Genomic DNA, 27,498 nt, shown 5'->3' with positions numbered 1-27,498 from the left:
ATTATTAATGGTGAAGTGTAGAATCCCACATTTTTGCAGTTCAACCTCCAGTTACTGCTGGTGACTTGAACACTGTGCTTGACAATGCCTGCCCAAAATGGTATATAATGTCAAATGATCAAATACATAACAATGTTAAACATTAAGGCACTTCAGAGAAAGGGATCTAATTCTGCACTAGACAGGATTCAAAACATCACAATGGAGTTTAGAAGCTTTAAATAGAGGAAAGAGAAGGGATCTAATTCTGCACTAGACACGATTCAAAACATCAGAATGGAGTTTAGAAGCTTTAAATAGAGGAAAGAGAAGGGATCTAATTCTGCACTAGACAGGATTCAAAATATCAGAATGGAGTTTAGAAGCTTTAAATAGAGGAAAGAGAAGGGATCTAATTCTGCACTAGACAGGATTCAAAACATCACAATGGAGTTTAGAAGCTTTAAATAGAGGAAAGAGAAGGGATCTAATTCTGCACTAGACAGGATTCAAAACATCAGAATGGAGTTTAGAAGCTTTAAATAGAGGAAAGAGAAGGGATCTAATTCTGCACTAGACAGGATTCAAAACATCAGAATGGAGTTTAGAAGCTTTAAATAGAGGAAAGAGAAGGGATCTAATTCTGGACAGGACTTGAAAAACCAAAATAGTGTTTTCAACCTTTTCTGTGAGTGCTCCCAGTCTGGCAAGGTGCTGCACACCACACCGTGTCATGTTTCAAAACATCTCAGGATGATGTGTTTCAACACTCCAGCAAAGTTAAGGTTTCGTCTCCTTCAATTTGGTGGCAGCTCAGTTGCCACTAGTTTTGGCATTACAAAGTACTTCATTTTAACAATGTTGATTTATAAATGAAGGTCACTAATTAGTAAGGAACTCCCCTCACCTGGTTGTCTAGGTCTTAATTGAAAGGATAAAACCAAAAGCCTGCAGACACTCAGCCCTCCATGGAAGGAGTTTGACACTCCTGCAGCACAGTATTGTAGACAAGGTGAACCATGGGTGCACTGGTCATCTGACACCATGATTTAAAGAAACAGTAACCACTTAGCTGACTGGCATGTTTAGGCCAGTAATGGGACTTTACCTCTCAATACCATCATGCACATTTACGTAGACACTCTTATCCAGAGCGACATACATTTTCAACACTTTTTTTGTGCCATGCTCTACTGAGCTGCACGGAACACATACATGATAATGTTGTGTGTGATCACATCATAAAGGCTGTATTGTGAACACAGTTAACCCCACAAGGCATCATACTCTGACAAGTTCTTTTTTCTTTTATAGCAAGTCTAACCTGAGAATCTGCATTGTCTCCAGGTCTCTCTTGAAAAATAGATTTGTTTTATATCAACGAGAGTAACCTGGTTAAATAAAGGTTAAATACATTTTAAATAAGTGTTAATCCTTCCATGGTGCTGCTTGTATAAGACACTGCTTTGCTGTTCTCTCACTGAGTGTACTGGAACAGAACAGCAATGATGATTGCCATTGACTGGCTATTTAAAATGAGACTTTTTATAAAATATGTGTTGTTGCTTTTTTAAATGTATTATTCAATAAATGTATGATATTTTCTGAACGGCGAACTGTCCTAAATGATGAACTGTACATGAATTAGGATGAAGCTATGTATTATGTTTTGTTTAACTGCGTCTGAACTGCATATACAGTTAACCTGATTATTAAGCCTGTATGTTTTTTCCCAACCAAAACATGAGTGACATTTAAGACAGTCAGATAGGGAAGCACCTGTTCCCCTACAGACTATGCTCCCCCATGCTCAACGTCTCAACGTCCCACTGAATCCGGGAAATGAGCCATTTCAGTTCAAAACAGTGATCCAAAACTTAGACCACGCGGTGATTCTCTGGTCTCAACCACTTCAGTCCCGTGGTGTGAGGTGGACGTAGGTTGTTCCTGCCACCTCTCTGTGGTCTGTGAGTGGAAATAACTGTTGAAGCCTGACTCTGATAGCACCCTCCCTCCCCCCCACACAGACAGACACGTGGATGGGGTTTAGGCTGGGTTTCTGTAGAAGCACTTTGTGACATCTGCTGATGTAAAAAGGGCTTTATAAATACATGTGATTGATATGTGCACCCACCAAGTGCTACTATACAGCAACACCCAGACTGTGTGGCTGACCCCTGAACCCTGAAACTGAGGAGGAGAGGATGTATAGACCTACACCTACAGTAGACTGTGTGGCTGACCCCTGACCTCTGACACTGAGGAGGGGAGGATGTGTAGACCTACACCTACAGTAGACTGTGTGGCTGACCCCTGACACTGAGGAGGGGAGGATGTGTAGACCTACACCTACAGAAGACTGTGTGGCTGACCCCTGACCCCTGACACTGAGGAGGGGAGGATGTGTAGACCTACACCTACAGTAGACTGTGTGGCTGACCCCTGACCCCTGACACTGAGGAGGGGAGGATGTGTAGACCCTACAGTAGACTGTGTGGCTGACCCCTGACTCCTGACACTGAGGAGGGGAGAATGTGTAGACCTACACCGACAGCAGAATGTGTGGCTGACCCCTGACCTCTGACACTGAGGAGGGGAGAATGTGTAGACCTACACTGACAGCAGAATGTGTGGCTGACCCCTGACCTCTGACACTGAGGAGGGGAGGATGTGTAGACCTACACCGACAGCAGAATGTGTGGCTGACCCCTGACCTCTGACACTGAGGAGGGGAGGATGTGTAGACCTACACCGACAGTAGACTGTGTGGCTGACCCCTGACACTGAGGAGGAGAGGATGTGTAGACCTACACCTACAGTAGACTGTGTGGCTGACCCCTGACACTGAGGAGGGGAGGATGTGTAGACCTACACCGACAGCAGAATGTGTGGCTGACCCCTGACCTCTGACACTGAGGAGGGGAGGATGTGTAGAAGTGAGAAAAACAACACCTGAAAAGATTTTGAGCAGAAAGCTTTCCATGAACATTTATTTTTAAATCACCCTCATCATAAGGCAATCAATAAAGTCTAGCTGGGGTGTGTGTGCGTGTTTGTGTGCGTGTGTTGGTACTATACAAGCACCATAACAGGGGAAGGCGAGTCAGGGGGGACAACTTCCTCCTGTTATTCTCATGTCTCAATTCCCTGTTCTGCTCTCAGGAGGAAGTTGGATATTTCACATACTTTTACTGGTAAACGAGTGTGTCTGAAAAATGTGCTTAACTGACATCAGAGGACCAAGATTAGAGATCTGAAAACTATATAAATACAAAACAGGTGGACTGTCTTAAATTCTCTTCTATTAGAACCCCCACTACAGAGGTAACGCTGTAGGGGGTAATTAAAGGGTTCATTTACAGAAGATCATCTAGAGTGCCCTCTAGTGGATGTATAGTATATAGAACACAATTAGCTAAACCTCCCACTAAGCTGTTATCTTGTTTCGGACTGGTTGTTATGAACGGATTCAATCCACATGTATTCGTCTAGTTTCAACATGAGACCATGATCTGCTGCTCGGGCTCAGGTTAAGAGGCATGGTATGACCCTTAAAATATGTAGGTCCCACATAAAACCAGGCATAACCTTTAAGGCATAATGAAGCCCTATAGATGCTTCATAAGTCATCCATAAGCCAATGTGATGCTATATAAACGGGTAGAAAAAAGGTTATGCCACATTTGGTAAAGAACCAGGTGTACAGTCAGATCTGTCACATGACCCTTTGTAGTGCTTATGAAGACTTTACAAATTTATGTCATGTTATGTCAACTCAAATGAAGAAAAAACACATTCAATATAATGATAAATGTCTTTGGTCTAACAGAGTTGGATATAATGATAAATGTCTTTGGTCTAACAGAGTTGGATATAATGATAAATGTCTTTGGTCTAACAGAGTTGGATATAATGATAAATGTCTTTGGTCTAACAGAGTTGGATATAATGATAAATGTCTTTGGTCTAACAGAGTTGGATATAATGATAAATGTCTTTGGTCTAACAGAGTTGGATATAATGATAAATGTCTTTGGTCTAACAGAGTTGGATATAATGATAAATGTCTTTGGTCTAACAGAGTTGGATATAATGATAAATGTCTTTGGTCTAACAGAGTTGGATATAATGATAAATGTCTTTGGTCTAACAGAGTTGGATATAATGATAGCGGAAGGTGGTGGCTTTGGTCTAACAGAGTTGGATATAATGATACATGTCTTTGGTCTAACAGAGTTGGATATAATGATACATGTCTTTGGTCTAACAGAGTTGGATATAATGATAAATGTCTTTGGTCTAACAGAGTTGGATATAATGATACATGTCTTTGGTCTAACAGAGTTGGATATAATGATACATGTCTTTGGTCTAACAGAGTTGGATATAATGATAAATGTCTTTGGTCTAACAGAGTTGGATATAATGATAAATGTCTTTGGTCTAACAGAGTTGGATATAATGATACATGTCTTTGGTCTAACAGAGTTGGATATAATGATACATGTCTTTGGTCTAACAGAGTTGGATATAATGATAAATGTCTTTGGTCTAACAGAGTTGGATATAATGATAAATGTCTTTGGTCTAACAGAGTTGGATATAATGATAAATGTCTTTGGTCTAACAGAGTTGGATATAATGATAAATGTCTTTGGTCTAACAGAGTTGGATATAATGATAAATGTCTTTGGTCTAACAGAGTTGGATATAATGATAAATGTCTTTGGTCTAACAGAGTTGGATATAATGATAAATGTCTTTGGTCTAACAGAGTTGGATATAATGATAAATGTCTTTGGTCTAACAGAGTTGGATATAATGATAAATGTCTTTGGTCTAACAGAGTTGGATATAATGATAAATGTCTTTGGTCTAACAGAGTTGGATATAATGATAAATGTCTTTGGTCTAACAGAGTTGGATATAATGATAAATGTCTTTGGTCTAACAGAGTTGGATATAATGATAAATGTCTTTGGTCTAACAGAGTTGGATATAATGATAAATGTCTTTGGTCTAACAGAGTTGGATATAATGATACATGTCTTTGGTCTAACAGAGTTGGATATAATGATAAATGTCTTTGGTCTAACAGAGTTGGATATAATGATAAATGTCTTTGGTCTAACAGAGTTGGATATAATGATAAATGTCTTTGGTCTAACAGAGTTGGATATAATGATAAATGTCTTTGGTCTAACAGAGTTGGATATAATGATAAATGTCTTTGGTCTAACAGAGTTGGATATAATGATAAATGTCTTTGGTCTAACAGAGTTGGATATAATGATAAATGTCTTTGGTCTAACAGAGTTGGATATAATGATACATGTCTTTGGTCTAACAGAGTTGGATATAATGATACATGTCTTTGGTCTAACAGAGTTGGATATAATGATACATGTCTTTGGTCTAACAGAGTTGGATATAATGATACATGTCTTAGTTTCAAAAGGCAACAGAGTAAACTGCAACAATGAATTTGATAATGAAGATCAACAGAGTGAAATAAAGAGCATCTCTGGATGGTTTAATTGTCCATGTAGGTCCTGTAATAGTGCATTACATACTGTACATACAGCGCCTTCAGAAAGTATTCACACCCCTTGACTTACTCCACATTTGGTTGTGTTACAGCCTGAATTCAAAAAGGTATTAAATAGATTTTTTTCTCTCTGTTACATCTGCTCCTGCCATGCCATCTACTTCTCATCCTGTGTCTCCCTAACCTGCCGCCACTTCCCCAGTGCTCTCTCCCTCTGTGTGTGTGTGTGTGTGTGTGTGTGTGTGTGTGTGTGTGTGTGTGTGTGTGTGTGTGTGTGGAGACAGGTATGCTGGAGGCGGAGCAGATCCCTACCAGCTGCAACATGTTCCATAATCAAGCCTTTACAAATACTCAGCCCTGCCACTTCCACACTGCTAGTTTGTAGACTCTGCTCAGTCTGCGGTTCAAGCTGTTTGTTCCTGCATAGATCTTGTTATTCTCTTGTGCCTGGTTTTCCCTAGCCTGACTCTGCTTTTCTCTCCGCTACAGTTCCGTCCGCTCTGACTCTGGTCACTGTCTCCAGTCACTCGTCTCGTCAGTCCTGCTTCCCTGCCCTGGACCCCCGCACTACTGCTTCCTTGGATTCTGCTCTGGACTTGCTTACCCTGCCCCTACTCTCCTTGCTTCAGCCTCAGCTCCTGGATCCCTGCTACCCGCCCGAGCTTCCCCTGGCCTGCACCCCCCCCCCATCCCCCCCGCCCCGCTTTTCAATAAATACCTTATCCCTGTCTCCACGTCAGAGTCTGCACTTGGGTTCACCTGCTCCGCCCCGTGAAACACTCTCTTACCCAATCTACACATAATACCCAATAATGACATAAAGTGAACATATGTTTATAGACATTTTTTGATGTCTATGTGTTGAAAATGAAATTGTGAAATATGCCATTTACATTAGTATTCCCACCCCTGAGTCATTACATGTTAGAATCACCTTGCCAGTGATTACAGCCATCAGTCTTTCTGGGTGAGTCTAGAGTTTTTCACACCTGGATTGTACAATATTTGTGCATTATTCTTTAATAAATTATTCAAGCTTTGTTAAGTTGGTGGTTGATCATTGCTAGACAGCCATTTTCAAGTCTTTGTGACGTGGTGAGGTTGGACCCAGGTGCAGAGAAGAGACCAGACCAGGAATCAGTGGTTAAGGATAAACATAATACTTTACTGAGAAACGGTAGTCGCAGGATCACAGTAAGCATAGATGATTAGATGTTAAAATGGTGCTGGAATAGTGGAGGCAGCGCATGTTTTCTTACGACTTGCGGTAACTCTCTGTGGTTCTAAATCAATAGTTTAGTAGTCTGAAAATGTCTGAAAAATGTACTTGTTCTACCATGCTGTAGGTCATGTAACTGTTTGTTACATGCAATAAGCTTTCCAGACAGATGTCGCTCTCCAGTTTTGTGGTGAAACAAAGGTGTGGTTTAATTTATTCTGCCACTGTGTCTTATTGTCTCGGCCTTTAGGCCTATATATCACTGTGTTAAGGCATATGAACTAACAGGTTACAGAGCAAACAATGCAATTATCACAACATATAGGTTGAAAAATTGCTTTTTTCCCCTGGCTTGGCTTCCCCGGTGATTTTACCCACCGCTATTGATCAGCTCTTTTTTGGTGCTCTTATTGGTCAGGCATTGGAAATTCTCCGTGGTCTGTGTTGTTGAATCTGTGTTGGAAATTCACTGCTCGACTGAGGGACCTTACAGATAATTGTATGTGTGGGGTACAGAGATGAGGTAGTCATTACAAAAATCATGTTAAACACTTTTATTGCACACAGAGTCCATGCAACTTATTATGTGACTTGTTAAGCACATTTTTTACTCCTGAACTTATTTTGACTTGCCATAACAAAGAGGTTGAATACTAAATTGACTCAAGACATTTCAGCTTTTCATTTTTAATTACTTTGTAATAGGCCAGTGACACATAATCTCAATTGAATCCATTTTAAATTCAGACTGTAACACAACAACATGTGGAGAAAGACAAAGGGTGATTACTTTCTGAAGCCGCAGTAGATCTATTCACCAGTAATCCTCAGGCATCATTTAGAAACACACAGCTAAGCTCACTATTAGTGCTGTTTGACACTGCAACAGGAATATTCACAGTGTCGTAAGGGACAGCAGACTAAAAAGCTATTCTGATACACACAACCTGCCATCTAATGGCATATTTCATTGACACAATCACGTCAACTTCCATCGTTGTCTAGACTATTTTGGGTAGGCTGATTTGGTGTGACGTTAAACTATAGGGTTTGTAATACTGACTTTAGGAAGATGCTGAAGAGTTTATTGCTAATAAACAGTAGTACTTCATTTGTATTCCTACATCTGTTGTGAGGTTTAAACAGGCTGAAAAGTATGGAACCATTTTCCTGCTATAATTCCACCTTCAATTCAAATGGGCAGATGGTAGGAATATGCTTCAACAGGAAAGGCACACACGAGACAGACATTATGTCATACCCTGTTGTAAATATGTAAGTTAAATATTGAGCATGAGAAATATATATGATATTGTTTGTATTCTAAATGTCATCTAGCTAGCTGTAATATACATGGCAAGTTGCAATTGTATTTTAATACTGGAACTCCCATGAAGTCAACTTGTGTGTTTTTGAGTCATAAAATAAAGATATCTCTCTCTCTCGCTCTCTCTCACACACACACACACACACACACACACACACCCCCCCCCCCCCCCCCCCCCCCATAACAGCAGCAAAATTACACAAACAAATAACAGGAGAACTCCTACACAAAAAAGCAGCCTGGTCCTTAAACACACTGTAACTGTTAAAAAACATTACAGTGTGTAATGAGAACGTTTTTGCGAACATATCATTTAAAAACCTCCTACTAAGTGTCTCTATATCTACTGTTAATAGAAACATGGCTTTAGTGTTGTTGATGTTGTTGTCACTTGTGGGATGAAGGTTTATGTCCAGTTCACCCAGTGGGGCCTGGGGAACTGTTGGTGATGTGTAGTACTGTAGTGAGCTGTTCCTCCTAACAGACATGGAGCGTATGGTGATGTGTAGTACTGTAGTGAGCTGTTCCTCCTAACAGACATGGAGCGTATGGTGATGTGTAGTACTGTAGTGAGCTGTTCCTCCTAACAGACATGGAGCGTATGGTGATGTGTAGTACTGTAGGGAGCTGTTCCTCCTAACAGACATGGAGCGTATGGTGATGTGTAGTACTGTAGTGAGCTGTTCCTCCTAACAGACATGGAGCGTATGGTGATGTGTAGTACTGTAGGTGAGCTGTTCCTCCTAACAGACATGGAGCGTATGGTGATGTGTAGTACTGTAGTGAGCTGTTCCTCCTAACAGACATGGAGCGTATGGTGCTGAGGAGCTGATAGGCCTAGCTGGATGACCAGAACTCTGGCTTTTCATCAAAACAGTCCTTCTTCCACCATTCCAGGTCAAATCTCAATCTGGATGGTGGGAGAGCGAGAGGGTGGGAGGAGGGGGGGCAGAGAGAGGGGGGAGAGACACAGCGAGAGAGAGAGAGAGAGAGACAATTAGACCAAACCAAATCATGAGAATACAAAAAGTTAATTACTTGACACATTGGAAAGAATTAACAAAAAAACTGAGCAAACTAGAATGCTATTTGACCCTAAACAGAGAGTACACAGTGGCAGAATACCTGACCACAGTGACTGACCCAAACTTAAGGAAAGCTTTGATAATGTACAGACTCAGTGAGCATAGCCTTGCTATTGAGAAAGGCCGCCGTAGGCAGACCTGGCTCTCAAGAGAAGACAGGCTATGTGCACACTGCCCACAAAATGAGGTGGAAACTGAGCTGCACTTCGTAACCTCCTGCCAAATGTATGACAATATTAGAGACCCATATTTCCCTCAGATTATACAGATTCACAAAGAATTAGAAAACAAACCCGATTTTGATAAACTCCCATATCTACTGGGTGAAATACCACAGTGTGACATCACATCAGCAAGATTTGTGACCTGCTGCCACAAGAAAAGGTCAACCAGTGAAGAACAAACACCATTGTAAATACAACCCATATTTATGTTTATTTATTTTCCCTTTTGCACTTCCCTTTTGTACTAACCATTTGCACATCGTTACAACACTGTATATATACATAATATGACATTTGTAATGTCTTTAGTCTTTTGGAACTTCTGTGAGTGTAATGTTTTCTGTTCATTTTTATTGTTTATTTCACTGTGTATATTATCTACCTCACTTGCATTGGCAATGTTAACATATGTTTCCCATGCCAATAAAGCCCCTTGAATTGAAATGAGATAGAGAGGGGGGTGGGTGGGAGGAGGGGGGGCAGAGAGGCGGGGGAGACACAGTGAGAGAGAGAGAGAGAGAGAGAGAGAGAGAGAGAGAGAGAGAGAGAGAGAGAGAGAGAGAGAGAGAGAGAGAGAGAGTGTGTAGGAGGGGGGGCAGAGAGAGAGATATTTAATTCATCATCATATCCAAAGACGAGGTGTTATTGTGCTAGTTCTCCCATCATCTACTCCACAGTTTCAACTCAAAACAACAGTCCCCTGTCAGTCAGTCACTCCCTCTTCCTGACACTCTAATGTCGGAGTAGAGACTTCCTCTGGTTTGCTTAAGGAGCAGGACCAAACCTTGTCATATTATTCTTCCTGAAAGTGATTAAATCATGTAATGTTCCCTGCCAAACTCATCATAACATCCTGGCCAAGTGTGACACTCATCCAGACACATTATAGAGCAGTGGATGCTGGAATGGCATCAAACAGTGGAGGCTGGAATGGAATCAAACAGTGGAGGCTGGAATGGCATCAAACAGTGGAGGCTGGAATGGCATCAAACAGTGGAGGCTGGGATAGCATCAAACACCTGGCAACCACGTGTTTGATGTATTTGATACCATTCCACTCATTTCGCTCCAGTCATTACCCCGAGCCCGTCCGACCCAATTAAGGTGCCACCAACCTCCTGTGTTATAGAGGGTGTCTACAGTACACTCATTCCACCCATTTCCAGGAACATAGGAAACCCCAAAACACACAACCTTCCCTGAAAGACCACATGCACACTTAGAACTCATCAACTACTTCTCAGATAGAGTTCAGTGTGTCAAATCAGAGGGCCTGTTGTCCGGACCTCTGGCAGTCTCTATGGGGGTGCCACAGGGTTCAATTCTCGGGCCAACTCTCTTCTCTGTATACATCAATGATGTCGCTCTTGCTGCTGGTGATTCTTTGATCCACCTCTACGCAGATGACACCATTCTGTATACCTCTGGCCCTTCTTTGGACACTGTGTTAACTAACTTCCAGATGAGCTTCAGTGCCATACAACTCTCCTTCCGTGGCCTCCAACTGCTCTTAAATGCAAGTAAAACTAAATGCATGCTCTTCAACCGATCGCTGCCCGCACCTGCTCGCCCGTCCAGCATCACTACTCTGGACGGTTCTGACTTAGAATATGTGGACAACTACAAATACCTAGGTGTCTGGTTAGACTGCAAACTCTCCTTCCAGACTCACATTAAACATCTCCAATCCAAAATTAAATCTAGAATCGGTTTCTTATTCCGCAACAAAGCACCCTTCACTCATGCTGCCAAACATACCCTCGTAAAACTGACTATCCTACCGATCCTTGACTTCGGCGATGTCATTTACAAAATAGCCTCCAACACTCTACTCAACAAATAGGATGCAGTCTACCACAGTGCCATCTGTTTTGTCACCAAAGCCCCATATACTACCCACCACTGCAACCTGTACGGTCTTGTTGGCTGGCCCTCGCTTCATACTCATCGCCAAACCCACTGGCTCCAGGTCATCTACAAGTCTCTGCTAGGTAAAGCCCCGCCTTATCTCAGCTCACTGGTCACCATAGCAGCACCCACCTGTAGCACGCGCTCCAGCAGGTATATCTCACTGTTCATCCCCAAAGCCAATTCTTCCTTCGGCCGCCTCTCCTTCCAGTTCTCTGCTGCCAATGACTGGAACGAACTGACAAAAATCACTAAGGCTGGAGACTCATATCTCCCTCACTAGCTTTAAGCACCAGCTGTCAGAGCAGTTCACAGATCACTGCACCTGTACATAGCCCATCTGTAAACAGCCCATCTATCTATCTACCTCATCCCCATACTGTATTTATTTATTTATCTTGCTTCTTTGCACCCCATTATCTCTACTTGCACATTCATCTTCTGCACATTCTACCATTCCAGTGTTTAATTGTTATATTGTAATTTCTTCGCCACCACGGCTTATTTATTGCCTTACCTCTCTTATCCTACCTCATTTGCACATGCTGTATTTAGATTTTTCTACTGTATTATTGATTGTATGTTTGTTTATTCCATGTGTAACTCTGTGTTGTTGTATGTGTCGAACTGCTTTGCTTTATCTTGGTCAGGTCGCAGTTGCAAATGAGAACTTGTTCTCAACTAGCGTACCTGGTTAAATAAAGGTGAAATAAATAAATAAATAAAAAGAAGTAAAGCATGGCTGAAATTCCATAGTAGTGTACGTTTGTGAGTGTGGGATAGTCAGTGGTGGTTTATCAGTAAAATAGGCATCAACTTTAAAAAATATATTTTACTTTCTTTGCCTTGAAAAGTAAATGAACATGTACAGGCAACCACCAGCAGGTGTCTCCTAACCATCCAATAAGAGGATCTCTAACCAGGTTGCCAGATTGGTGATAGATGACCATGCTTAACGGTTAAGATAACGTGAAGGTGATACAACTAAAAATGTTATTTCCCTTCTTCTCTTAGACTGTTTCTGAAACTGTCTTCCCTACTTCCCCACAACCAATCAGAGTTGTGCCGACAGTGCTGCACTCATGGCGAGGTAAGGTCGGTTGAGCATGTTTGTGTGCCGGACAGGATATGGTTACTCCCCGCACTTCCTCCTGTGTTGCAGATTAAAAGTGCCCTATGCAAACTTACCCTTTCATCAAATAACATAAGTTCTTATCTGGACTTTACTTTCTGCATGACTGGCTGAAGTTCATATCCTACAAGATACACATTAAACCTTTTAACAGTATGTCTGATGACCGGGTCTCCTGCGTGCCACGACTATGTTATCATACAAACGCTAACTCTGTGTAGACATAAATAGAACTGGAGAATTTGACTGGAATACCTTTAGTTCTGGGTTGGGTTCTATTTCCCAGCTGTATTTGAAGCAGACAGACACCACTTTGGCCCATTGATTTAGTAGAACCATAGTAGAACCACAGAAACCCACTTGTGGTTCCATGCTGCTCCCAGTCTCTCCCCACACATGTCAATAATCTACTCCACCATCCAGACTAGCCACATCTCTGAGCTCCAAAAGTATTGGTACAGTGACAAATGTTTTGTTGTTTGTGATTTGAAATGATACAATGACTATGAGGTTAAAGTGCAGACTGTCAGGTTTCATTTGAGGGAATTTTTTTATCTATTTATTTTTGAACCGTTTAGAAATTACAGCACTTTTTGTACATAGTCCACCCATTTTAGGGGACCAAAAGTATTGGGACAAATTCACTTGTAAGTAGTCAAAAGTTTAGTATTTGGTCCCATATTCCTAGCACACAATGATTTCATCAAACTCTGACTCTATAAACTTGTTTGGATGCACTTGCTGTTTGTTTAGGTTGTGTTTCAGATTATTTTGTGCCCAATAGAAATGAATGGTAAATAATGGATTGAGTCACTTTTATTGTAAATAAGAATAGAATGTTTCTTAACACTTCTACATTGATGTGGATGCTACCATGGTTAAAGATAATCCTGAACGAATCCTGAATAATGATGAGTGAGAAAGTTAGACGCACAAATATCATATTTTCAAATTGGACAAAGGTAATTGTCAATTATGAGATTATATTAGATCAATTAGAGAAGCCATCTCTCATTCCATCGCAAGTGTTGGTGTAATTTCAGCCGCTGACATACAGTTGTTCGACCTATAATACAACACAGTGGGAGATAAATCTGAAATCAGAGATGCAGGTGCCTCTCTTGATACAACAACCTCACAGCAACGTCATAATCAAAACCGTCTTCTGACCCCAGCAAGTGTTTGGTCATGTCACTCTGCACAATGTCATTGAGGGCACAGCAATGCGTGAGGGCCGGGCTAGCATGCGGCAGGAACAGTTTGAGAAAAAGAGAGGCGTTGTTATCCACTGGGCAGTTTGTCAGATTTTGGGTTCTTTCTGCCCCCTCTTCCCTCCTCCTGGCCCCTTGTGTGAATCTGGCTCCAAGTAGCGGATTAGAGAGAGTCCTTTCTACTGAGAAACTAGCACTGGACAGCCAGCACAACCACTTGTTATTCTGGGGGGAGAGGAGCACGAATCATAGACAACACTTAAAACAAACTCAATTAGTAAAAATAAATGACCTCTGTGGTGTTTTTTGGCAGGGGTGACAGTAGGTCACCTCTAAGTTCTGTACACACATTAAAATCATAGCGAGTTACATTTACTCACACATATTCTATTTACCAATCAGAATATTTCTCATAATGACTTTATGAGAAACAGCTATGCAAAGTAAATTATGACCTCCACAGGTAATTGCAGGTAGTGCACTACTTTAGACCAGGACTCATAGTGCACTACTTTAGACCAGGACCCATAGGGCACTACTTTAGACCAGGACTCATAGTGCACTACTTTAGACCAGGACTCATAGTGCACTACTTTAGACCAGGACCCATAGGGCACTACTTTAGACCAGGACCCGTAGGGAATAGGGTGCCATTTGGGACGCATCTGTGGTCTTGAATCCACATCATGATTCAGGGGGTGAACCAACAAGGACATGTCTGCCCTCCAGGATGTTGATTTTGGAGCCATTGCTGGCAGTCTGAGAAAAGTAACTCAACAGGAAATAGTGTTGACTAGTTTGGAGTAGATGAGTACCAGTCTCCTCAACACATCTACCCACATGGCAGAGGTCTTCCTCATCAGTTCCAGCCTTTCTTATCACGTAAGAACACAGCAATGAGGAAGAGCAGCATCGTGATGAAAGCTCTGACCGACCAGTGGGTCAGAACTTATTGAGTCAAGTTGGACACTTTCATCAGCTATGGAAACTAAAATAATTACTAAACCTACGCAGTACGCAAACCATGGACGGTTCGTTCAATGACCCTTAAACTTTACAAGAGTGCAAAAGAGATCCGCCGAATCCGATCAACTTTTAAAATGTCTTGACCCATCTGTAAGAATTGAGAAATCAAATTGTCCCTATTGCTAAATGCTAGACCACTTCTAAGATATGGCTATGAGCCAACAGAGCCAACACTCATGGACTGTCATTATAATTCCTCCACAACCCTACCTGGCTTATCTTGACACCTCAGTGCCAGACTCAGCAGCAGTGTTTTGCAGACTACACCTCTCTCAGAATAAGTTGACATACCACTCACCCCTCCCACCACTGCTTATCATAGACCACAGTAACCCCAGAACCACTTCCCTCTCATTGGCTAAATCTTATCATTAGTGAGCGTAATGAGCCTCTTCAGTTTGAACATGTTGAGACGTAAACATGTTGAAACGGCAGGAGGATTTCGCAGTAGGAATACTGAGTAATACTGTTGTGTTGAATTCCTTGAAGGAACTACCTGAAAGTACTTATACAATTTCCTTTTGAATGCCAGGTAAATACCAATGGAAACTAGTGCTGCCAGAAACTGTCCCCACAGGATTTCACAATCGGAAATAGAACAAAAAAAATGGACCATTCCTGAAATCTCTCTCCTTTGGCCGACCAAAAAGCTAACTTCGACGGCAACTGTTGTTGGTAGTGTGATCTGTTCTGTTTCCTGCATCTACCTGGGAACTGGGAAGTCCTGTTATTATTTCCATTTCACCCAGCCCTGAAGAGGTCATGGGAAAAGGTGTTAGAGGTCAAGGGTCAAGGGAGCGATGATGACAGAGGACTGGCGTGCCCCCTTTCCCTTTCCTGTGGACCTCCCACCTCCATGTTAAAAGATGTCATCACTCTCAAAGAGTTATCCTTTTGAGTCATGTTTCCTTACCTTTGTGACATTGGTTTTGTGATTTAGGGGAATGGTAACTTTCCATTAGTGTACATTTTGAAGGTCATACTGTTGTGTTTTTGTTTGAAGCTTTGTGCCAGCTGTTACTGAGTGTTCTTTAACAACACTGATAGTCGCAGAAGTTTGAGATACTTGTTACCAAAGAGATAAAACAATTCGTTTTATCAACTGTTATTACTACTCTCTACTAAGCCCCAGAGGACATCCTGAGAGTCCACTGAAGTCACATAGAGATATGATGATGAGGCCTTGACCCCATATCATAAATACTTTATTCATCCCAGAGGGGAAATTTGTTCAATTAAGTTTCCCATACAGTTCAGTTTTTTTCCCCAATACAGTTAAAGTGATTGACCCAAAACTCCCATGCAACTCCCATGCTAACCAGTGGGAGTTGCAATCAAGATGGAGTCGCAATCAATGAAACATTAGAGCTGCCTTCTACCTTTTGTTTACACGACATGGTCCAACCGTGCAAACTCATAGAGCAAGATGCTAACTTTTCCCTCTGAGATTGACAGTTGGCTTTTAGAGATCGTAGATCTCAGGGAAGGTGACGTCACATTCCGATGCTAACAAAAAGGCTCCTCTTCATCAAGAACACATGAAACAACCACAGTAGGAGACAGATGACTAGGGTTATGAGAAGCACTCATAACTTAGCAAACATAACCCTGGTCACATTGTGTCTGCTGTGTCAGTTCTGAAGAGGCTTGTTCCCAGGACTCTTTAATTTATTATATTTTGCTTTATTTCACCTTTATTTAACCAGGTTGGCCAGTTGAGAACAAGTTCTCATTTACAACTGCGACCTGGCCAAGATAAGACAAAGCAGTGTGACAAAAACAACACAGAGTTACACATAAACAGTCAATAACACAATAGAAAAATCTATGTACATTGTGTGCAAATGTAGAAGAGTAGGGAGGTAATGCAAAAAAATAGGCCATAGAGCCGAAATAATTACAATTTAGCATTAACACTGGAGTGATAGATGTGCAGATGATGATGTGCAAGTAGAGATACTGGGGTGCAAAAGAGCAAGAGGATAAATAACAATATGGGGATGAGGTAGTTGGGTGTGCTATTTACAGATTGGCTATGTACAGGTACAGTGATCGGTAAGCTGCTCGGACTGCTGATGCTTAAAGTTAGAGAGGAAGATATAAGACTCCAGCTTCAGTGATTTTTGCAATTCGTTCCAGTCATTGGCAGCAGAGAACTGGAAGGAAAGGCGGCCAAAGGAAGTGTTGGCTTTGGGGATGACCAGTGAAATATACCTGCTGGAGCGTGTGCTACGGGTGGGTGCTGCTATGGTGACCAGTGAGCTGAGATAAGGCAGGGATTTACCTAGCAAAGACTGGAGCCAGTGGGTTTGGCAACAAATATGTAGTGAGGGCCAGCCAACGAGAGCATACAGGTCGCAGTGGTGGGTAGTATATGGGGCTTTGGTGACAAAACGGATGGCACTGTGATCGACTACATCCAGTTTGCAGAGTAGAGTGTTGGAGGCTATTTTGTAAATGACATCGCCGAAGTCAAGGATCGGTAGGATAATCAGTTTTATTTGTAGTTGTCCACATATTCTAAGTCAGAACCGTCCAGAGTAGTGATGCTAGTCGGGCAGGCGGGTGCAGGCAGCGATCGGTTGAAGAGCATGCATTTAGTTTTATTAGCATTTAAAAGCAGTTGGAGGCCTCAGAAGGAGTGTTGTATGGCATTGAAGCTTGTTTGGAGGTTTGTTAACACAGTGTCCAAAGAATGGTGTCGTCTGCTTTGAGGTGGATCAGAGAATCACCAGCAGCAAGAGCGACATCATTGATATATACAGAGAAAAGAGTCGGCCCGAGAATTAAACCCTGTGGCACCCCCATAGAGACTGCCAGAGGTCCGGACAACAGGCCCTCCGATTTGACACACTGAACTCTATCTGAGAAGTAGTTGGTGAACCAGGCGAGCCAGTCATTTGAGAAACCAAGGCTATTGAGTCTGCCGATAAGAATGAGGTGATTGACAGAGTCGAAAGCCTTGGCCAGGTCGATGAAGACGGCTGCACAGTACTGTCTTTTATCGATGGCGGTTATGATATCGTTTAGGACCTTGAGCGTGGCTGAGGTGCACCCATGACCAGCTCGGAAACCAGATTGCATAGTGGAGAAGGTACGGTGGGATTCGAAATGGTCGGTGATCTGTTTGTTAACCTGGCTTTCGAAGATTTTAGAAAGGCAGGGCAGGATGGATATAGGTCTAAAACAGTTTGGGTCTAGAGTGTCTCCCTTTGAAGAGGGGGATGACCGTGGCAGCTTTCCAATCTTTGGGAATCTCAGACGATATGAAAGAGAGGTTGATCAGGCTGGTAATAGGGATTGCAACAATTTCAGCGGATCATTTTAGAAAGAGAGGGTCCAGATTGTCTAGCTCAGGTGATTTGTAGGGATCCAGATTTTGCAGCTCTTTCAGAACATCAGCTGTCTGGATTTTGGTGAAGGAGAAACGGGGAGGGGGGCTTGGGCAAGGTCCTGTTGGCCGGGGTAGGGGTAGCCAGGTGGATAGCATGGCCAGCTGTATAAAAATGCTTATTGAAATTATCGATTATCGTAGATTTATCGGTGGTGACAGTGTTTCCTAGCTTCAGAGCAGTTAGCAGCTGGGAGGAGATGCTCTTATTCTCCATGGACTTTACAGTGTCCCAAAACTTTTTGGAATTAGTGCTACAGGATGCAAATTTCTGTTTGAAAAAGCTAGCCTTAGCTTTCCTAACTGACTGAGTATATTGGTTCCTGATTTCCCTGAAAAGTTGCATATCGCGGGGGCTATTCGATGCTAATGCAGAACGCCACATGATGTTTTTGTGCTGTTCAAGGGCAGTCAAGTCTGGGGCGAACCAAGGGCTATATCTGTTCTTTGTTCAACATTTTTTGAATGAGGCATGCTTATTTAAGATGGCGAGGTAAGCACTTTTAAAGAGCAACCAGGCATCCTCTACTGACATTCTCTACTGACTCTGAAGGACACTGGTATCATTAGCCTCACCATGGCAACAACACATCCATGGTGTTGGAGACTACACAAAAGTAGCAGTAATGTCCTTTTTGTGACTGTTTACAAAACACCTAGGGAATGTATTGAGTAGGACACAACATTTTAAACATTGCAGATATAATTACAATGTATATTGAATGGACAGGGTCCTCTATTCTGAATGAGAGAATCGTGTCAACTCTCTATGTTCAGGTTACATGAGAATGTTGCGCCCCACTAAATAAGCCCATGGAGTGTCACCTTTTCGACCAGGAAATGGACTCAAGGAGGATCAGAAACTGATTGGCTACTCACAGTCTCGGCACAGGAAGCACTTGCAGAGGCACACACACAGACAGCACAGGAGCAGGGCTGTCACACAGGATACTGAGATGATAGTAGTGAGGGCCGGACCAACTGCAACACACACACACACACCATGTTTACCAACAGACATATGACAACCCATGAGATGTGGATGGCGCCGGAGGGGATGGCTGCCGTCTTATCGGCTCTTAACCAACCGTGCGATTTTGTTTGTTTTTCGCGTCGTTCATAATTTGTTTTGTACATAATGTTGCTGCTACCATCTCTTATGACCTAAAAGAGCTTCTGGACATTAGAACAGTGATTACTCACCTCAGATTAAACAAAGAGTTTTTCTTCAATGAGTCGGACGGGAGGGATATAATACAGACACGCGAACATGCCCAGATCCCTGTCATTGGCTGGAGAAGAAAACTGAGATTTCGCGGAAAAGGATCAGGGTGTCTTGTAAGGATCAGGTGACGAGTGGCTAATCTGCCTTCGCCTTCTGCCTTTGCCTGCTAACTAATGTTCAATCGCTGGAAAATAAATGAGACGAACTGAAGGCACGTATATCCTACCAACGGGATATTAAAAACTGTAATATCTTATGTTTCACAGAGTCATGGCTGAACGACGACATGAAGAACATACAGCTGGCGGGTTATACACTATCGGCAGGATAGAACAGCAGTCTCTGGTAAGACACTTGGCGGGGGCCTATGCTTATTTGCAAACAACAGCTGGTGCTCGATATCTAAGGAAGTCTCGAGGTTTTGCTCACCTGAGGTATCTCATGATAAGCTGTAGCACAACACTATCTACCTAGAGATTCTAGACAACCTTTACTCCACACACAGAGACGCATACAAAGCTCTCCCTTGCCCTCAATTTGGCAAATCTGACCATATTTCTATCCTCCTGATTCCTGCTTACAATCAAAAATTAAAGCAGAAAGCACCAGTGACTCGGTCTATGAAAAAAGTGGTCAGATGAAGCAGATGCTAAGCTACAGGACTGTTTTGCTAGCACAGACTGAAATATGTTCTGCGATTCTTCCGATGGCATTGAGGAGTACACCACATCAGTCACTGGCTTTATCAATAAATGCATCGAGGACGTCGTCCCCACAGTGACTGTATGTACATAGCCCATCCCGAAGCCATGGATTACGGGGAACATTCGCACTCAGCTAAAGGGTAGAGCTGCCGCTTTCAAGGTGCGGGACTCTAACCCGGAAGCTTATAAGAAATCCCGCTATGCCCTCCTACGAACCATCAAACAGGCAAAGCGGTAATACAGGACTTAGATCGAATCGTACTACACCGGCTCCGACGCTCGTCGGATGTGGCAGGGCTTGCAAACTATTACAGACTACAAAGGGAAGCACAGAGCTTCCCAGTGACACGAGCTTACCAGATGAGCTAAACAACTTCTATGCTCGCTTTGAGGCAAGTAACACTGAAACATGCATGAGAGCATCAGCTGTTCCGGACAACTGTGTGATCACGCTCTCCGCAGCCGATGTGAGTAAGACCTTTAAACAGGTCAACATTCACAAGGCCGCAGGCCCAGACGGACTACCAGGACATGTACTGCGAGCATGCGCTGACCAACTGGCAGGTGTCTTCACTGACATTTTCAACCTCTCCCTGTCCGAGTCTGTAATACCAACATGATTCAAGCAGACCACCATAGTCCCATTGCCCAAGAACACTAAGGTAACCTGCCTAAATGGCTACCAACCCGTAGCACTCACGTCTGTAGCCATGAAGTGCTTTGAAAGGCTGGTCATGGCTCACATCAACACCATTATCCCAGAAACCCTAGACCCACTCCAATTTGCATACCACATCAACAGATGATGCAATCTCTATTACACTCCACACTGCCCTTTCATACCTGGACAAAAGGAACACCTATGTGAGAATCCTATTCATTGACTACAGCTCAGTGTTCAACACCACAGTGCCCTCAAAGCTCATCACTAAGCTAAGGACTCTGGGACTAAAAACCTCCCTCTGCAACTGGATCCTGGACTTCCTGACGGGCCACCCACAGGTGATAAGGGCAGGTAACAACACATCTGCCACGCTGATCCTCAACACAGGGGCCAATCAGGGGTGCGTGCTCAGTCCCCTCCTGTACTCCCTATTCACTCATGACTGCACGGCCAGGCACAGCTCCAACATCCATCATTAAGTTTGCTGATGACACAACAGTGGTAGGCCTGATCACTGACAACGATGAGACAGCCTATAGGGAGGAGGTCAGAGACCTGACCGTGTGGTGCCAGGACAACAACCTCTCCCTCAACGTGATCAAGACAAAGGAGATGATTGTGGACTACAGGAAAAGGAGGACCAAGCACGCCCCCATTCTCATCGATTTGGCATGATCCTCAGAAGGTTTTACAGCTGCACCATCGAGAGCATCCTGACGGTTTGCATCACTGCCTGGTATGGCAACTGCTCGGCCTCCGACCGCAAGGCACTACAGAGGGTAGTGTGTACGGCCCAGTACATCACTGGGGCCAAGCTTCCTGCCATCCAGGACCTCTATACCAGCCGGTATCAGAGGAAGGCCCTAAAAATCGTCAAAGACTCCAGCCACCCTAGTCATAGACTGTTCTCTCTGCTACCGCACGGCAAGCAGTACCGGAGCGCCAAGTCTAGGTCCAAGAGGCTTCTAAACAGCTTCTACCCTCAAGCCATAAGACTCCTGAACAGCTAATCAAATGGCTACCCTGACTATTTGCATTGTCAACCCCCCCCCCACCCCCCCCCCCTTCTACGCTGCTGCTACTCTGTTATTATCTATGCATAGTCACTTTAATAACTCTACCTACATGTACATATTACCTCAATTACCTCGACTCCTGTGCCCCCGCACATTGACTCTGTACCGGTACCCCCTGTATATAGCCCCGCTATTGTTATTTACTTATGCTCTATAATTATTTGTTATTCTTATCTCTTACTTTTTTTAGGTATTTTCTTAAAACTGCATTGTTGGTTAAGGGCTTGTAAGTAAGCATTTCACTGTAAGGTCTACACCTGTCGTATTCGGCGCATGTGACAAATACAATTTGATTTGATAGCATATACCATTTAGCAGGCGCTTTTATCCAAAATGACTTACAGTGCAGTGAGCGCATACATTTTGGTAAACAAATCTGACCCTCGGGAATGGAAGCCAGGACCCTGGCGTTGCTAGTGTCATGACCAACTGAGCCAGACAGGACCACAATATTGACTTCAAGGACATTAAACTATGCCTCATGTTGACCATAACTCATGATATGAGCTTCACAACAAGAGAGATAGATGTACTGTGGAAAAGGCTTGATGCTTATTTTGGTTTTCCACTTCCTGGAAACTGTAGCACTTAATGGTCTATCAAACGAGCCATAATTGTACATAACTAGAATAGCAACTGAAGCTTTCCTAGGAATCACTCCCCCAAATGGATACAATCACAAAACTAGATCAGGACAGTGTTACAATACAGGATTTCAACACACAACTCTACACATGTTGAACCACAATGCAGACCTGCGTTCAAACAGTGGTCCCAAGTCCTGGGCTTGATTGACCTCTCCTGGCGGAATGGACCCAAAACAATAGTCCTAAAAGTGCAAACCCTGCCCATCGCACTCCGTGTATGGCATTTGAAAAAAAAATACTATTTGAACCCAGCACTGTCACATTGCGAGGGCTGTTAAGCAGACTTGTCTTCATAAGCAGAACAAATCTGGGTGACACTTTATTTAAAAAAAGTATCATTAATATACCTTTATTAGATCAATTATAAGACATGTATTAATGATTTACTGCTAATATATAAATCTTTATTGAGCCAATGTGATTCTCTGAGCTGCTCACCATTGAGGTTGACGGACATGGGCGAGTCCAGGCCTCGGTGGTGCACCATGCATTTGACGGATAGGTCGTGGGGCAGACCCTCCTGGAGGAGGAGGGTGCTGGTGACCAGGGTGGTGCCGTCCCCCTGGTCGTAGGATGAGGACACGGACGGCCCCAGCGTCCGGTTGTCCCCCTCCACATTCCATACCATCTGGGCTGCAGGACGGGCTGCGGCTGTGCAGTTGGCCTCGATGATCCCGCTGGAGGCCATGTAGGTGATCTCTGGGTTGGGCAGCACTGAGGGAGACATCACACACAATGGATGAGAGATCATGTTTATGGTGAATGACAGTATATACAGTGTAAGACAGTGGTTCCCAACTCCAGTCCTCCAGGACCCCCAACAGTGGTTCCCAACTCCAGTCCTCCAGGACCCCCAACAGTGGTTCCCAACTCCAGTCCTCCAGGACCCCCAACAGTGGTTCCCAACTCCAGTCCTCCAGGACCCCCAACAGTGGTTCCCAACTCCAGTCCTCCAGGACCCCCAACAGTGGTTCCCAACTCCAGTCCTCCAGGACCCCCAACAGTGGTTCTCAACTCCAGTCCTCCAGGACCCCCAACAGTGGTTCCCAACTCCAGTCCTCCAGGACCCCTAACAGTGGTTCCCAACTCCAGTCCTCCAGGACCCCCATTAGTGGTTCCCAACTCCAGTCCTCCAGGACCCCTAACAGTGGTTCCCAACTCCAGTCCTCCAGTACCCCTAACAGTGGTTCCCAACTCCAGTCCTCCAGTACCCCTAACAGTGGTTCCCAACTCCAGTCCTCCAGTACCCCTAACAGTGGTTCCCAACTCCAGTCCTCCAGGATCCCCAACAGTGGTTCCCAACTCCAGTTGGTGTTATCTTGTCTGGTGTTATCTAGTCTGGTGTAATCTAGTCTGGTGTAATCTAGTCTGGTGTAATAGTCTGGTGTAATCTAGTCTGGTGTAATCTAGTCTGGTGTTATCTTGTCTTGTGTTATCTTGTCTGGTGTGGTCTGACTGATCTTGTTATCTTGTCTGGTGTTATCTAGTCTGGTGTAATCTAGTCTGGTGTAATCTAGTCTGGTGTTATCTTGTCTGGTGTAATCTAGTCTGGTGTAATCTAGTCTGGTGTAATCTAGTCTGGTGTAATCTAGTCTGGTGTAATCTTGTCTGGTGTAATCTTGTCTGGTGTAATCTAGTCTGGTGTAATCTAGTCTGGTGTGGTCAGTCTGATGTTATCTAGTCTGGTGTGGTCTGACTGGTGTTATCTTGTCTGGTGTGGTCAGACTGATGTTATCTAGTCTGGTGTGGTCTGACTGGTGTTATCTTGTCTGGTGTTATCTGGTCTGGTGTGGTCTGACTGGTGTTATCTGGTCTGGTGTGGTCTGACTGGTGTTATCTTGTCTGGTGTGGTCAGACTGATGTTATCTGGTCTGGTGTGGTCAGACTGATGTTATCTGGTCTGGTGTGGTCTGACTGGTGTTATCTTGTCTGGTGTGGTCTGACTGATGTTATCTGGTCTGGTGTTATCTAGTCTGGTGTTATCTGGTCTGGTGTGGTCAGACTGGTGTTATCTAGTCTGTTGTTATCTGGTCTGGTGTGGTCAGACTGTTGTTATCTGGTCTGGTGTGGTCAGACTGATGTTATCTGGTCTGGTGTGGTCAGACTGATGTTATCTTGTCTGGTGTGGTCAGACTGATGTTATCTAGTCTGGTGTGGTCTGACTGGTGTTATCTGGTCTGGTGTGGTCAGACTGATGTTATCTGGTCTGGTGTGGTCAGACTGATGTTATCTGGTCTGGTGTGGTCAGACTGATGTTATCTGGTCTGGTGTGGTCAGACTGGTGTTATCTGGTCTGGTGTGGTCAGACTGGTGTTATCTGGTCTGGTGTGGTCAGACTGATGTTATCTTGTCTGGTGTGGTCAGACTGATGTTATCTGGTCTGGTGTGGTCTGACTGGTGTTATCTGGTCTGGTGTGGTCAGACTGATGTTATCTGGTCTGGGGTGGTCTGACTGATGTTATCTGGTCTGGTGTTATCTGGTCTGGTGTGGTCAGACTGATGTTATCTTGTCTGGTGTTATCTGGTCTGGTGTAGTCTGACTGATGTTATCTGGTCTGGTGTGGTCAGACTGATGTTATCTGGTCTGGTGTTATCTGGTCTGGTGTAGTCTGACTGATGTTATCTGGTCTGGTGTGGTCTGACTGGTGTTATCTGGTCTGGTGTTATCTGGTCTGGTGTAGTCTGACTGATGTTATCTGGTCTGGTGTGGTCTGACTGATGTTATCTGGTCTGGTGTTATCTGGTCTGGTGTAGTCTGACTGATGTTATCTGGTCTGGTGTGGTCAGACTGATGTTATCTGGTCTGGTGTTATCTGGTCTGGTGTAGTCTGACTGATGTTATCTGGTCTGGTGTGGTCTGACTGGTGTTATCTGGTCTGGTGTGGTCAGACTGATGTTATCTGGTCTGGTGTGGTCAGACTGATGTTATCTGGTCTGGTGTGGTCAGACTGGTGTTATCTGGTCTGGTGTGGTCTGACTGGTGTTATCTGGTCTGGTGTGGTCAGACTGGTGTTATCTAGTCTGTTGTTATCTGGTCTGGTGTGGTCAGACTGGTGTTATCTAGTCTGTTGTTATCTAGTCTGTTGTTATCTGGTCTGGTGTGGTCAGACTGATGTTATCTGGTCTGGTGTGGTCAGACTGATGTTATCTGGTCTGGTGTGGTCAGACTGATGTTATCTGGTCTGGTGTGGTCAGACTGGTGTTATCTGGTCTGGTGTGGTCTGACTGGTGTTATCTGGTCTGGTGTGGTCAGACTGATGTTATCTAGTCTGGTGTGGTCAGACTGATGTTATCTGGTCTGGTGTGGTCTGACTGGTGTTATCTGGTCTGGTGTGGTCTGACTGGTGTTATCTGGTCTGGTGTGGTCAGACTGGTGTTATCTAGTCTGTTGTTATCTGGTCTGGTGTGGTCAGACTGGTGTTATCTAGTCTGTTGTTATCTAGTCTGTTGTTATCTGGTCTGGTGTGGTCAGACTGATGTTATCTGGTCTGGTGTGGTCAGACTGATGTTATCTGGTCTGGTGTGGTCAGACTGATGTTATCTTGTCTGGTGTTATCTGGTCTGGTGTTATCTTGTCTGGTGTTATCTGGTCTGGTGTGGTCAGACTGGTGTTATCTGGTCTGGTGTGGTCTGACTGGTGTTATCTGGTCTGGTGTGGTCAGACTGGTGTTATCTGGTCTGGTGTGGTCTGACTGGTGTTATCTGGTCTGGTGTGGTCAGACTGGTGTTATCTGGTCTGGTGTGGTCTGACTGGTGTTATCTGGTCTGGTGTGGTCTGACTGGTGTTATCTGGTCTGGTGTGGTCAGACTGGTGTTATCTAGTCTGTTGTTATCTGGTCTGGTGTGGTCAGACTGGTGTTATCTAGTCTGTTGTTATCTGGTCTGGTGTGGTCAGACTGGTGTTATCTAGTCTGTTGTTATCTAGTCTGTTGTTATCTTGTCTGGTGTTATCTGGTCTGGTGTTATCTGGTCTGGTGTGGTCAGACTGGTGTTATCTGGTCTGGTGTGGTCAGACTGATGTTATCTGGTCTGGTGTGGTCAGACTGATGTTATCTGGTCTGGTGTGGTCAGACTGATGTTATCTGGTCTGGTGTGGTCAGACTGATGTTATCTGGTCTGGTGTGGTCAGACTGATGTTATCTGGTCTGGTGTGGTCTGACTGGTGTTATCTGGTCTGGTGTGGTCTGACTGGTGTTATCTGGTCTGGTGTGGTCAGACTGGTGTTATCTAGTCTGTTGTTATCTGGTCTGGTGTGGTCAGACTGGTGTTATCTAGTCTGTTGTTATCTAGTCTGTTGTTATCTTGTCTGGTGTTATCTGGTCTGGTGTTATCTTGTCTGGTGTTATCTGGTCTGGTGTGGTCTGACTGGTGTTATCTGGTCTGGTGTGGTCAGACTGGTGTTATCTGGTCTGGTGTGGTCAGACTGGTGTTATCCAGTCTGTTGTTATCTGGTCTGGTGTGGTCTGACTGATGTTATCTGGTCTGGTGTGGTCAGACTGATGTTATCTGGTCTGGTGTGGTCAGACTGATGTTATCTGGTCTGGTGTGGTCTGACTGGTGTTATCTGGTCTGGTGTGGTCAGACTGGTGTTATCTAGTCTGATGTTATCTGGTCTGGTGTGGTCAGACTGGTGTTATCTGGTCTGGTGTGGTCTGACTGGTGTTATCTGGTCTGGTGTGGTCAGACTGGTGTTATCTGGTCTGGTGTGGTCAGACTGATGTTATCTGGTCTGGTGTGGTCAGACTGATGTTATCTGGTCTGGTGTGGTCAGACTGATGTTATCTGGTCTGGTGTGGTCAGACTGTGATCGGTCTGGGGGCAGCTGGCTGGTCTGGTGTGGTCAGACTGGTGTTATCTGGTCTGGTGTGGTCAGACTGGTGTTATCTGGTCTGGTGTGGTCAGACTGGTGTTATCTGGTCTGGTGTGGTCAGACTGGTGTTATCTGGTCTGGTGTGGTCAGACTGATGTTATCTGGTCTGGTGTGGTCAGACTGGTGTTATCTGGTCTGGTATTTGTTGTTTTATTGTGTTGTCTGGTGTTGTGTTAGTTCCTCTGTCTTCATCATGGCATAACAGACTCAAAGAAATAGGACATGGCCTCCAACCCTCCAGTCTCCACCTGACACAATGAGA

General features: G+C 44.0%; 1 protein-coding gene across 2 annotated transcripts in view; it reads right to left on the bottom strand.

Annotated features, from left to right (window-relative positions):
* Positions 1-7,285: 7,285 nt before the first annotated feature.
* Positions 7,286-27,498, bottom strand: part of LOC106593712 (OX-2 membrane glycoprotein) — a 36,794-nt gene continuing 16,581 nt past the window's right edge. For both annotated transcript variants that reach the window (XM_045698212.2, XM_045698213.2), the window contains exons 6-8: positions 22,805-23,080; positions 18,930-19,031; positions 7,286-8,983 (exon numbers count right to left, since the gene is read on the bottom strand). In XM_045698212.2, the coding sequence (XP_045554168.2) occupies positions 8,979-8,983; positions 18,930-19,031; positions 22,805-23,080 (383 nt within the window). In that variant the 3' untranslated portion in view covers positions 7,286-8,978. The remainder of the gene's footprint in view (positions 8,984-18,929; positions 19,032-22,804; positions 23,081-27,498) is intronic.

This window comes from Salmo salar, chromosome 16 (genome assembly GCF_965601325.2).
Source record: "Salmo salar chromosome 16, fSalSal1, whole genome shotgun sequence".
NCBI classification, from domain to species: domain Eukaryota; kingdom Metazoa; phylum Chordata; class Actinopteri; order Salmoniformes; family Salmonidae; genus Salmo; species Salmo salar.
The sequence above is the reverse complement of the archived record's forward strand: the minus strand, read 5'-3'. Positions and strand labels throughout refer to the sequence as shown.